The sequence below is a fragment of the Panulirus ornatus genome, chromosome 33, assembly GCF_036320965.1.
Source record: "Panulirus ornatus isolate Po-2019 chromosome 33, ASM3632096v1, whole genome shotgun sequence".
NCBI lineage: Eukaryota > Metazoa > Arthropoda > Malacostraca > Decapoda > Palinuridae > Panulirus > Panulirus ornatus.
Window position 1 is genome coordinate 17,874,389 of NC_092256.1, and position 13,360 is coordinate 17,887,748.

The 13,360-nt window shown below is 43.7% G+C and overlaps 2 protein-coding genes across 6 annotated transcripts in view; both read right to left on the reverse strand.

Moving 5' to 3' along the window:
* The window catches only part of LOC139759514 (lysosomal alpha-glucosidase-like), a 34,541-nt gene extending 31,552 nt beyond the window's left edge, over positions 1-2,989 (reverse strand). The window contains exon 1 of one of the 5 annotated variants that reach the window (XM_071681720.1): positions 2,746-2,989. The gene's annotated coding sequence lies outside the window, so the exon portion shown is untranslated. Of the gene's footprint in view, positions 1-2,481; positions 2,662-2,688 lie in introns of those variants that run through there. The other 4 variants (XM_071681718.1, XM_071681716.1, XM_071681717.1 and 1 more) reach the window with 4 other exon arrangements.
* Positions 2,990-6,636: 3,647 nt separating this feature from the next.
* Positions 6,637-12,168, reverse strand: LOC139759515 (vitelline membrane outer layer protein 1-like). Its single transcript, XM_071681725.1, has 6 exons — positions 12,015-12,168; positions 9,073-9,245; positions 8,655-8,784; positions 8,218-8,375; positions 7,913-7,978; positions 6,637-7,671 (listed from the first exon to the last, which is right to left on the reverse strand). The coding sequence occupies exons 1-6, from the start codon at positions 12,073-12,075 to the stop codon at positions 7,588-7,590; spliced, it is 672 nt and encodes a 223-aa protein (XP_071537826.1). The 5' UTR covers positions 12,076-12,168; the 3' UTR covers positions 6,637-7,587.
* Between the last annotated feature and the right edge of the window lie 1,192 nt (positions 12,169-13,360).

The window sequence follows — 13,360 nt, forward strand, 5'->3', positions numbered from 1 at the left end:
ATATATAGATAGATATTTATGTCATACACACCTATGAAAGCCAGGATCGAACCCGGGACCCCTGGTATATATATATAACTAATAGGGCGACACGATGCACGGGCCAGGATAAGGGGGCAGAGCTTGTTAGCACTGTCGCATCCTTCGCAAAGTACGAGGAGGATCTAAGACCATTAATGAGAATACAGAGCATCGTAAATCCAACGGGAAATTGAGGTTTACTTTTACTCGGTGGCTCGAAATGTATGGGTTCAAGTCGAGATATTGGAGCACCTTCGTAACACGGGGCTATGGCCAAAGAGGATTGGCATCTATATTTCTTGGTAGGACAGAGAATGAGAATCAACATGTTTTTTCACGTTTGGAGGGATGATATGATATATATATATATATATATATATATATATATATATATATATATATATATATATATATATATATATATATATATATATTGTCCAGAACATGTATTGGACAATCACATGTTTACCAAATGGCGTCCTAGCTTCGTCTCTTCGATGTATATCAACTGAGTGTTATATTTCTCTCTTGTGTCTCCCCTGATGATGTGATTATTACACGAAAGTGCACTTGGGAACTTTTCGTGTTTCATTTTCCCCGTGGACTCATAGGAATATCTTGATCACGCGCAAAATTGTGATCCTTTCCAATATATATATATGTGTGTGTGTGTGTGTGTGTGTGTGTGTGTGTGTATCATTTAGACAATTTTAAGAAATTTGCAAATGAGAAATTAAAACAAGGAAAAGAATCAAGAAATCCAAATTAAATTCATTTAGAATTTTTTTTTCGAAATGTGCAAATGAGAAATTAAAACCAGAGAAAAAAATTAAAGAAATCCAATTTGAATTCATTTAAGAAATTTCAAAAATTCTTGAAATCTAAAAATCATGACAATAAAGAACACGTAAGATGATTGACATTGGTTCAGCTGTTATAGTGGTCTTATATCACACTGCTATCGTCAACACTCACCGCAACAGATATTGGATCCAGTCGTCTGTAAACATGATCATTGCAAAAATGCCAGTATTCGTCACTCTAAATATGACCTCACCTCGCAAGATAATGCCTTAAAAATTGTCTGCGTCGATAGCAGGATTTCCTTAAAAGCTTGAATTTAAATGTCAATCAATATTCGACTTTTAAAAGGATCGTTTAGACCTGCTCTCTCTTGATATCGCTAGGTTTGAATCTTTCATACATCGCCAACACAAGACTCGATCCTCCAAATATCGCCAACAGGCGTCTCGATCCTCCTTATATATCGCCGATACTCATCTGTCAACACGGTCAGCAAACCTTACTTCTCAAAACTTAAGGATATTCAGTAGAACTTAGGTAATCTGAAACCATTAGCTAGAATGCATTAAGCACGTAGCAAGGATGATTGAAAACCTTAAGACAGGAAATATCTTAGGACTAACTGATGATACAGAACGGGGAAGTAAATCTACAAATGAACATGAACGTCTACAGCTGCAAAAGATAAATGAGGGAAAAAGACTTGGGCGTAATAATCTCTGATGACTTAAAACCAGGTAAGCAGTGCTCACAAACAGTGTAAAGAAAGGATTAAATTCTTGGATTGATAAGTAATAACTTCGAATCTAAGTCTGGGGAGATCATCCTTCCTCTTTATATTTCATAGGTTCGTCCACAACTTGTGACTATTGTGTTCATTGTTGGTGTCACCCTACCAGATAAAAAGACAAAAGATAGAATGGTATGAGTGCAGCGTGGAGCTAGCAAGATGATATCCGGGTTGAGAATCTATTTCGCCTAGGAAGGAGGAGGTTAAGAGGTGATCTAATGCAGGTATTCAAAATTATCAAAGGCTCTGATAGATTTGATCCATCAAACTACACAAGACTTGCTTCGTCCGATTTTACTCTCAGTAATGGATACAAACTCGTGCGCAAAACGTTTTAGCTCGAATGAGGCGAAGGACATTTTGTTCAAGAGGATTTTTAACATATGGAACGAATTGCCAACCAGAGTGGTCGCAAGCTATACTAGATTAGACAGATAATTCGCTTTAAGTCCACGACTTAACATTATTTGCGCCTTCTTAGCCTCAAAATGACAATTTACAAGTTATTCTCTTTGAATTATCATTATACCCTCTATGTTTTACCACACTGATCTGTGAGTTTCTGATATCTTATACCTTCTATCTTTGACTACGTTCATATGTGAGTTTCTGATGACATCTAGTCACAAACAGCCTCGAAGGGATCCAATGGTCTATTGCTGTTGGAATGCCATCGTTAAGGTGATGTCACAATAACACCAACTTCGACTTGGTAAGGTGATATCACAATTTTAGCACAGAATTTAACACTGTATCACTAAACAAATGATGTAGGATCACGATACAACACATGATTTAACACTTCGGCTTTAGCTTAGCGGTATAACACCACCATTTCACACATGGTTGAACACTCCGTCACTTACCAAGCGGAATAATCATTTAACACAGCAAGTACCTTCCCAATGCCAAGCAACCAAGGCGATGTCACTAATAAACACGGAATTCAACACTCCAGCTGGCACACTTAACCAGTGTCGAATACCAGCTTTCAACACGGAATCGAACACTCTATCACTGATGTTATCATAGGACTTAACACTGCTTCACGAAGGGGGAAGGCTCAACATTACCATTTAACATGGAGAACTGAACACCCTCCTTCACCAACCCATGTAACATAGCATCACCAGGCACTGACGTGGCTGTGTGTGACGTTAGTAAGGCAGTGTAATGCACCAGGCAGTCACCAGCACCAGCAGCACCACCACCGTCACTTGTCACAGGTTCTCGATTTGTGACCGTATAGAGGTAAGGGGACATGTCACACGTCATATCTCCTTTATCAGATATATAGTGATTAGGGTTCGTCATCTGTTCTTATCACTGTTAATGCTTGTTATCTGCCATTGTCGACAGTCCGCTCAACGGAAGCAAACGCGAGACATTTAATGCCTCATTTTTTTTCTCCCCCCCTTCCTCCTTCCTCAAGAGCCACTGCAGGTATCCTAGTTGTAAAGAGAAACACCGAAATAGAACTTGGGAAGTGAACGTGGGGTGGGAGGTGGGGGTGTGTTTCACATCTCTGTGTCTACGTAATTGAGGTTATCTCATTTTATCAATTCCAGTGGATCAGAAGTAAATCGCCCTCCAGATACAGGAATGAGGGTTTTTCTTCTTTTTTTTTCTCTCTCTCTTACTGGGATGGTGTCAAGGTGAACTTTGAGACGTCACAGGGCGTCCAAACACACACACCAGTGAGACAGAGGTTGCACCTTTGTTATACACCAGGTAATCTAATCGTACTTATCTTCCATTGATCCTACCAAGAGAATATTAAAACCTCTTTACCTAACTTTGTCATGGCGAAATGATTAAGTCGATAAGAAGAGGATTGAACCTTCCTTCACTTGCTTATATTTGCCAAGTGTTTTGCTTGAAGTGGTGTAATAACTGATGAGTAAGACCTTTCTATTTGATCTTTCTCCTGAACGCCTTTAGAACTGACATAATCCTAAGTAAAACAAAGACCAGTGTGTGATCATCCACGTCTAATTTGTTACCAGAGGTGAATGCCTTTTTTGACTATACCTAAACACCTGTCACGTCCATCAGAGAAAGAAAGGTCGAGTGTGCCCCCTGAACTCCCGTTCTCTGAAGTCATTTTACACCGGGATCTGGACCACAGTCGAGTGTAACCAATTTCACTGTAATCAGAGCCCTGAGTAAAGTTTGGCCGGTCGTTGGTACACAGCTGTGTTGATTGCACTCGTGGTAGGATCCCAACACACACACCCACACACACACACACACACACACACACACACACTACGACTCTCACGTAAATATTATCTTCTCTTCGTGAAGCCGCGAAGAGTTGAGTCCTAGCGTCATGTTAGACTCCTTCCTTCCTCAGCGACCCAACGGCAGCCACTCCGTCTCTCTCTCTCTCTCTCTCTCTCTCTCTCTCTCTCTCTCTGGAACTCCTCTGCGAAACGACCTTACATGAATGCCTCAGAGCCCTCTCGTGTCGGACGGGCTGGACACTGATTGCTCTAGGAGGTGGGAAGTGTTTGAAGCGAGAAAGAAGAAAAAAAAAAAAACGATGATAAACATTCAGTCTTCAAATTACGTTTTCATGAGGACGTGGAATGTGTGCAGTTTTCCCCCCCATTTTTTTTTTTTTAAGAAATATGAGAGAAAAAGTTATATACACAATGGATCACTTCTGGGGCAGAAACAGGAAGTGTTGGGCAAATATGCAAATGGAAGCAGGAGGGACCATGTATGTAAAGTGGGTCGTTCACATCCATAGAAATACGGCTGAGTTGATTTCGAATAGGGCTGTTCTCTCCTGGTTGAATAGTTGAGGCCATTTTGGGTAGATGGATGGATGGAGGGGTGGGAAGTGTGGGCTTGGGGGCTTCATCGACCAGGTTGCCCCCCTAGATAAACTCGACGATACATGTGTCGAACCAAGATTGGCCTTCCTGTTTCCTCCACCCCAGAGAGAGTCGTGTGCCTCTTAGAGAGGCTCCTCCTGGCCCTCAGAGAGGTTTGTCCTGACCCCCAGAGAAGTTCGTCCTAATCTATCTTGATAGGGTTTTCCTAACCCCCAGAGAGGGTCGTCTCGATACCCCAGAAAGGCTCCTCCTAACCTTCCAGCTAGCGTTATCCTAACCCCCAGAGAGGGGTCGTCTCGATCCCCCAGAAAGGCTCTTTCTAACCTTTCAGATAAGGTCATCCTAACCCCCAAGAGAGGGGTCGTTCAGACCCCCCCAGACACAAGTCAGGGAACCACAACACAGCAACTTACAAAAGCACTGGACAGTAAAATAATCAAGATAACAAACGAGGTTGTTATCAAGCTAAGGATTCATTTATCGCCACAACCAGATGGACGAATGAATAATTGATAACAACCTCATATTTCTTTATCATAGATTATAACCTATAATAATGAAATATGAGGAGGTTGTCAAATCTCATTATTTTCCAAAGAGGAGGCAGGACGTACATGTAAGGGTAAATTAGAGTTCCAAAGTTTATCTGTGTGAAAAAAAAATGCTTATCTTATTTTCCTGTGGGTATGTGATATCTCTAGTACACCAGTTATCTTAAGTACACCAGTTATCTTAATTAAAATCTTTATCATTAACTTTATTATCTTTAGTATTCCAGCATACATGTGAATCGCCAGAAAGAATGGCCATAAAGAGGGCCATCACTAGGTCTTATAAATCTTGTCTTTAAGGCTGGAATAAGACCTCTGTGTGATGCAGACTATAGCATTCTCCTGTAAGTATTGACCATGTACACACACACACACACACACACACACACACACACACACACACACACACACACGCCTATATATATATATATATATATATATATATATATATATATATATATATATATATATATACATATATATACTCTGAAAGAAGTGTACCTATCCCGGAGACTCTCTCTTCTTTGTTTCCTTTCCACGCCATTCCCACCAACGCCCCCAGAAAACCTTCCTCATCCCAGCACTTCCTGTGCTGAGGTGGAGATCAAAGACAGACACTGGAAAGAGTTAAGAGGTTGTAGCTTCCAGTTTTTTTTATCACCTCGTCATTTAACTTCCAGGAGAAGAAGGGGAAATGGTCTGAATTTCCCCTTTCGCTGGTGCAGATCCTGGAATAGAATGGCAGTTCGTCTTCTAAGCCCGGAAGCTTAGCTCGACCTCTCGTTCTAAGGTGATTCCAGGCGCTGGAACAGGAAGACTTCTCCTCCTCTCGTCATTACAGGTGCTGGAATAGGGATGCTTGGCTCCGCTTCTCTTGTCCTTGCGTATTTCCGTGGGGGTCGTGGACCCACGTTCCTATATAGACGCTTCAGAACATTCTCCCTCCCTGGTCTGAAGTCCACCATTATCTCTCAACCAAATGAGACAGAGAGACAGTGTATTGGTAGAGACTTGTATCTTGTATCTCTCCTCCCTGTAGATGGGAAGGTAGTCAAGATTCTCTTCTTATTATTTCACATGTTCGTCTATCAATGTGGTCGAATACGTCAGAGAGAGAGAGAGAGAGAGAGAGAGAGAGAGAGAGAGAGAGAGAGAAAAAATGTCGATATGGATATAGTTACGGCGTCTTATCTGACCTACAAGCATCGTCTTATCACCATCGGAAAAACTGGTAAATACATTCCTTCAACCCAAGACTATTATCTCTTGTCTTCCCTCAGCCCCTCAGCGCTGGTGGTGGTGGTTTGTGAGGGTTTGTGTTCCTTTCCTATGTAAATAACGTAGCCAAATCATCATGCATACAAACCGCTTGCTTCATGCAGAGAGCGACACCATCCTTCAAATCATCATGCATACAAACCGCTTGCTTCATGCAGAGAGCGACACCATCCTTCCCAGAAAATCTGCTCCTGTTTCTTCCCTCCAGTTCGTGTTAACATCTCTCGAGGGAGCTTAATGTTGATGAAAGGTAGTGACTGATAAAGCTAGTGTTAATAGCGCTATTGTTAACAAGGCTGACGTTAATAATGTGAACATAGCTAGTGATGATAAAGGTAAATGCAGTATATGTCATGCTATTGATTTATTCACAAATCTTTAGTTATCAAACTTCAAAGAAATTCAAGGATTTTTTTCATTTACGTTTCTTTTTGTTTCATCATAAAGCAAAAAAAAAAATCACTTTTGAATTTCAGTAAAAAAAAAAAAATGATACATTCAGTATGTTCTTCCCAATTTACTAACATCTTAAGATGCTGCAAGAAAAATCACACTACCATATAAAGTTAATAGATAGCATCCTTATAAATCATTTATATCTTATTCATATCCTGACGAAAAGGGATATCATATCATTAGCCCAGCTTCCTTTCGAGAAAATCTGTCATCACCCCATACTGAGGAGACTGATAACGTCAGGATGTGTGGGCCAGAGAAATTATTGTCTACTCTCACATTCGCTGGTGTGTGATGCTTGTGTGAAAAGTCCTCCTCGTGCACTTGTGAAAAGTTACCCATCTGGATAATCTGGGGGTGAGGGAGTTATACAGTCGTGGGGTTCCACCTCTTGGCCTTTTGTGTGTGTGTGTGTGTGTGTGTGTGTGTGTGTGTATGTGTCTGTCTGTGTCTATGTCTGTGTGTTTGGGTGTATGGAAACAGAAGCTTTAATGGGCAGTGTTGTTACATTTTTAGATGGTGTTGTCACCGTTGCTGGAATAGCTGGCTGGGGACACAGATGGTGTAGGAACACGTAGTGGATTGGGTAGTGGAGCAGATGGCTGGCTGGAGATGACAAGGTAGATGGTAAACCTGGCTTAGATTGTAGCCACAGATGGTTGAGGACAAGTGGAAGACGACAAATGGCGTTAGGCAATGGGTAGCAGGCACAGGTGGAGAAGAAGAAGAAGAAGAGGAGGAAGAAGAAGAAGATGAGGCGGCAGATGGTGTGAGGGCAGATGGCACGGCAAGAAGGGCGAGGTGGTGTTGGTGGTGGTGGTGGATTGTGGTCGTGATGACGCCATCAGTCCTTCAGGGAGCAGCAGAACATGGTTAGATCAGTGGCGCCTGTGTCGTCATTCACAAGGCTGACAGCCTCCACCCGCGTCTGAAACACAGGAGATATAGATACATGGATGTGGATGAATACATGGAGGGGGTGGGTGAATACATGGAGGGTACGGGTGGATACATTGAGGGGTATGGGTGGCTAATCAACTTATCAACTTATCCTTAGATTTCAAAGAAATAAATAAGTCTTGGACCTGCGTGTGTGAGTCACTGCAAACTCTGTTATTAAGTCTGTTGTTGAAGTTAAACGTTACAAGTGTTTTTTTAATGCTTCTTACCTCAATACCACAAATAGCTGAGCCATTAGCACAGCGAGACCACTGGCTCCAGTCCCCCTTCGGGAACTACGAGGGAGAGAAAGAGAAAAGAGAGATGATTCGATTCATAATGGATCACTGTTCACAGATTTAAAGCATATGTCTCCCCCTATACACACAAATGAGTGCTCAAAAAACCTCATGTTCTTGTGAGCAACAAGAGAATCTCAGATTTATGCCGAGCAAGTTATGAGTAAAGTAATATGCAGGTCAAGTACAGGAGACAGAGCAAAAGAAATGAGTCGACGTTTCGACTCGATACGAACCCTGGCGGCGGTTCCCTGAACGCCAACGACAGTGCTGGGGCCGTAGTTACACTCCATCTCCAGGTTCTGCACTGCCACGTCGTCGCCGATGACGCCCTGTGACTTCAGCACCTGCGCCCGCATCCCTGTCAGGTACCCATCTTCGCAGAACCGCATCCCTGTGGTGGGCGTGAAGCCTTCTGTTACTGGGGTACGGGAGAAGCTTCGGATCACCGAAGACACAACGAGTGAAACGGCTCATGATCATCGCCTGCAAACTAACTCCTCCGCGTCGCATCACTTCTACTCCCTTGTTATCCATCACGTCACCGCTACAACCCCTTCTCCATCACATCACCACCACTCCTCCATCATTATGTCACCCCCACACCTCCATCATTACATCGCCACCACACACCACCTGGGAAGACAACGAGGGATCGTCCAGACCGACTCACCTTGCCATTGGCCGTTGGCCCCCTCAGTGGATGTGATGTAGCCCCTCTGGTGCATGTCGGGAGTAGCGCAATAGAGCTTGACGGCGTTCAGTGCTGTCTCGTCCGTGTCAAGCAGGTCGTACGGCTCGAACTGATGGAGACGTGGAGTAAGCCATTACATAGATTAAGGACGTCGCAATAGTAAGTGTTACCAGCGTCCCTTTCTTGTGGACGTTGCTGCCTTCATCCATCTCGTCGCCACCCCGCCACACTTGAAATAGCCCCTCCCCCCTTTCCCCCGTGCGTGTGAGGCAGCGCTAGGAAAAGACAACAAAGGCAGCATTCGTTCACACTGTCTCTAGCTCTCGTGTACAATGCACAGATATCGCACATACGGAAATAATACGACCCAGCTGCCGCTTGGGGCAAAGCACCTCACCTTGATCTCCATGTCAACGGCGAAGCTGCCGTCCTCACAGTACTCCACAGGACCCCAGGATCCCCACGGCAACCCGTTGTTCAGCACCAGAGACTTGGTGACCAGACGACGAGGCACAGGAACCTCCCCCAGCTCCTCATATTCCACCTCCTCCTCCTCCTGCTGCTGCTCCTCTAGAATAAAATAGAAAACGGGTAAGATTAAGACACTGGGTGGGGATAACTTTCTTACTTTACCAAAGACGAAATTTTGCCAGAGAGAGAGAGAGAGAGAGAGAGAGAGAGAGAGAGAGAGAGAGAGAGAGAGAGAGAGAGACTTAAGAAGAATAGGGAAAAAATATCTCATTTTTACGTGTTGAAGGCAGACGTCACGTCTTCGTCGCATCCATGATCTCGTCATGGTTGGAGACTGATCATGTGAACTACACAGGAATTCATGCCAAGGGTCATGTCGGTGGACCGTGATGTCTGCAGAACTGGTAGCATAAATATTCAACCAGATAGATGAACTAGAATGTGTATATCCCCGTCAATATTCAACCAGATAGATGAACTAGAATGTGTATATCCCCGTCAACATTCAACCAGATAGATGAACTAAAATGTGTATATCCCGTCATGAGATTGTATCCTACCATGAATATACCATACCCAGAGGTAAGATAAATGGCGTCAGTTCTTCTCAATATTCTTCTTTAAACATTTTGTAATCATTCGAGATTTCCGGGCAATCCTAAGGCTTGGTTAATCAGAGGTGCCATTTTGTAATACCACCTTCTCGGCAGGAAATTAAGCCGTGTCTCAGCAAGTGTGTGGGTTCGTTCTCGTGATGAAGACAGCTCAAAGGGGAAAAAGTTTAATAGAAAAGCACAAACTAATTCTAACTTCAGCGATCAGGGATCGAAGCCTCTAACAGAGTGTTTGGAGAATAGGAAGCAATAGAAGCATTCCTTCGATTCCTTTGATTAAACGGACTTGCTTTGTTATCCTAATCGTCATATTTGGTACAGACTAGAACAACAAACTGATAGATATCTGCTCTCTCTCTCTCTCTCTCTCTCTCTCTCTCTCTCTCTCTCTCTCTCTCTCTCTCTCTCTCTCTCTCCTGATGGTAATGTGTGTGTATTATATTGAACTCATGAACGATCTCAGGGTAAAAAAAAAAAGAGTTGCTAAGAGGGAGCGCAAGGAGTGTGTGTTTGTGTGTGGAATGGTTAGTTGCCTGGTAATGGTAGAATATACAGTCCACACTTCCCCTCCTACGCCAAATCCCACTCTCTGTATGGACAGCTTACGAACTGCTAACTCTCCTAGAGAGAGAGAGAGAGAGAGAGAGAGAGAGAGAGAGAGAGAGAGAGAGAGAGAGAGAGAGAGCAATCTCTCGAGGAGGACAGCTTTGTAAAGTAGGTAGGTTCATGGGTTTTCATGAGGACCTCATATATTATCCCTCCCCCCATCATCCTCCCTTAGGGTCGGGTCCCGTCGTGAGGCCTACATCAGGCGACTCCCGCATAAGGAGCCGTATGAGTTAGCTAAATAGAACGCCAACGAAACAGTTCCCCGTGTTTTTTGCTCCATGACGAACGAATCGCTTATTCAATCAGCGATCACCTTATTCTTAGCAGATATCAGAAAAAAAAGAGCCATTATTATAACGTAACGCAAAGTAACATTACGTAATTAACCGCTCACTGGGACAGTCACTTGTTTACCAAATGGCGTTCTAGCTACGTCTCTTCGTTGTACATCAACTGACTGTTATATTTCTTTCTTGTATCTCCCCTGATGATGTGACCATTACACGAAAGTGCACTTGGGAACTTATCTTGCTTCATTTCCCCTTTGACTCATAGAAATATATATATATATATATATATATATTATCCCTGGGGATAGGGGAGAAAGAATACTTCCCACGTATTCCCTGCGTATCGTAGAAGGCGACTAAAAGGGGAGGGAGCGGGAGGCTGGAAATCCTCCCCTCTCATTATTTTTTTTTTTTTTTAATTTTCCAAAAGAAGGAATAGAGAAGGGGGCCAGGTGAGGATATTCCCTTAAAGGCCCAGTCTCTGTTCTTAACGCTACCTCGCTAACGCGGGAAATGGCGAATATTATGAAAGAAAAAAAAAAAAAAATATATATATATATATATATATATATATATATATATATATATATATATATATATATATATATTCTCTCTCCCAGTGTAGGTGTTGACAGAACGATTCAATGAAGCGGTCGACAGGGTATGACGGCTGGGTGTGACAGACAACGCACCCGTGTTGTGTATGTTTCCGAAAGTTTACACAATTCCGTAACACGCCGTGAACGATTTACAAACGGGCTCATGACACGGTGTCAACGATTTACAGGTGTGGGAGTGGTGGGGGGTAGGGGAGGCCTACGACACGATACAAATGATTTACAGGAGGGTTCATGAGACTCTGTAAACGATTTACAGGGTCCGGGGTGGGTGTGATATGATGTAAACGATGTACATAGAGGGGATGATATGCTGTAAATAATTTACAGAGGGTAGGGACCACATTGTAAACATATTTCATATATTTGTTAGCACATACCACTCTACAGCGTCGTTTGCCTTGCCTGAATTTTCTTGTGGGCCACAGACCCGGTCGTGTTCACAAGACCGCTTTAGCAAATGGGTTTAACTTATGACAACCTTTTGTCGCACACAGTGAGAGATGAATCAGTTCACCTTCCTCATGGCACCATCAAATGTCCTCGACTTATTTTGTGTTCATATTTCCTCGACTTTGTCTCGCTTACCTGAAGCCAGCCACCCAGCCATAGACCTCGTCTGGGTTGTATTTTCCACGACAGTTGCATTTTTTTTCTACATTTTCACTGTAGTTCTCTTTATGAGACCAACAACAAGTTGTTTTTGGTTTTTTCTTATTAGTTTGAGATGTAACTTACCTGTGGCCTTCGCCAGGAGGAAGCAGCCCAAGAGAGTGACAAGAAAGGCGGTGGTGTTCATGTGAGCCCAGTGGTGTGGGAAATGAACCTGATGGTGTCTCGTGGGTAGTTTTTAGGTGAGTGAGTGTGTGTGTGTGTGTGTGTGTGTGTGTGTGTGTGTGTGTGTGTCTGTAGCTACAGCACCGTTACTGCGTTGTGAGGATTGTCCCTCAACGGTCCTTATACTTCACTGCGTCGTGAGAGACTTGTTCCTCACAGCCTCCCATACGCTAGAGGTGATGCTGTGGATGGGGTTCTTTCGCATCCAGCAGGAGGATATCTTCAGCAAATCCTAAGGAGCCACGAAGACCCAGTGGGTTACAGTGTTTTGAGATGAAGTCACAGCTTTTTGACAGACGTTCTTCTGGCAACTCATTTCTTCGCAGGACCGTCAGACACCTTGATCTATCCTTAATATGTCATAAGAGGGAAAGGATACGTTTAGAATGAAAAAAAGCCAGTGTGCTAATGGTCTTCAGTAATGGTGTCCACTAAAAGTGCTGTCTGGATCGGGTGATTGGGTGGAGGAAGGGCGTGCCTCACTTGAGACTGAGGACCAGGGTTGAGATAGAAGTTTTGTCGTGGAACACAGGGGTGCCAGTCGTCGAGAAGCACCTTCAAGACAGGAGCGTGCTTTGAGGGAGTGGGATGGTGTCTTGGAGGGTTCTAGACGTCTGCTTGGAGGACCGAGACAGTAGTTTGGAGACTCGAGAAAGATAAAGGACGGACGACATGTAGGTGCTCCTTTGGCCGGTGCAAAACCTGAAGGTCTGGTAGAGGGAACACTCTGGTTTCATGTAAAAGAAGGAGGAGAACGTGAAGAAGAGGAAGAAGGAGGAGAGCGTGAAGAAGAAGAAAAAGAAGAAGAAGAAGAAGAAGAAGAAGAATTGCCTGCTGACATGTAGGTATTAACAAAGTTGATGAAAAAGATGACAAAAAAAAACGACGAAAACTCTTGGAAAGCACTGAGAGATATGTAAGTGGGAGGGTGGCAGTGTGTGACGAGATAACCCGGCTGCTAGCTGTGTGTAGGGCACCCTGTGTTTGTAGGGCGCCCTGTGTTTGTAGGGCACCCTGTGTGTAGGGCACTCTATGTGTCGAACCCCCTGCGTGTACGAGACGACGTCAGAGATAAGACCAAACCGTATCATCAGCTTTTGGAAACTTCAGATGTATCTACGACCATAGTCGTCGTCGTACAACGTCGTCTCTGGTAGTCGTCCTCACACACACACACACACACACACACAGCTGTTCTTGGTCGCACGGGTCGCCACCCTTATCGGCAGACGGTCAGGGCCTCGACA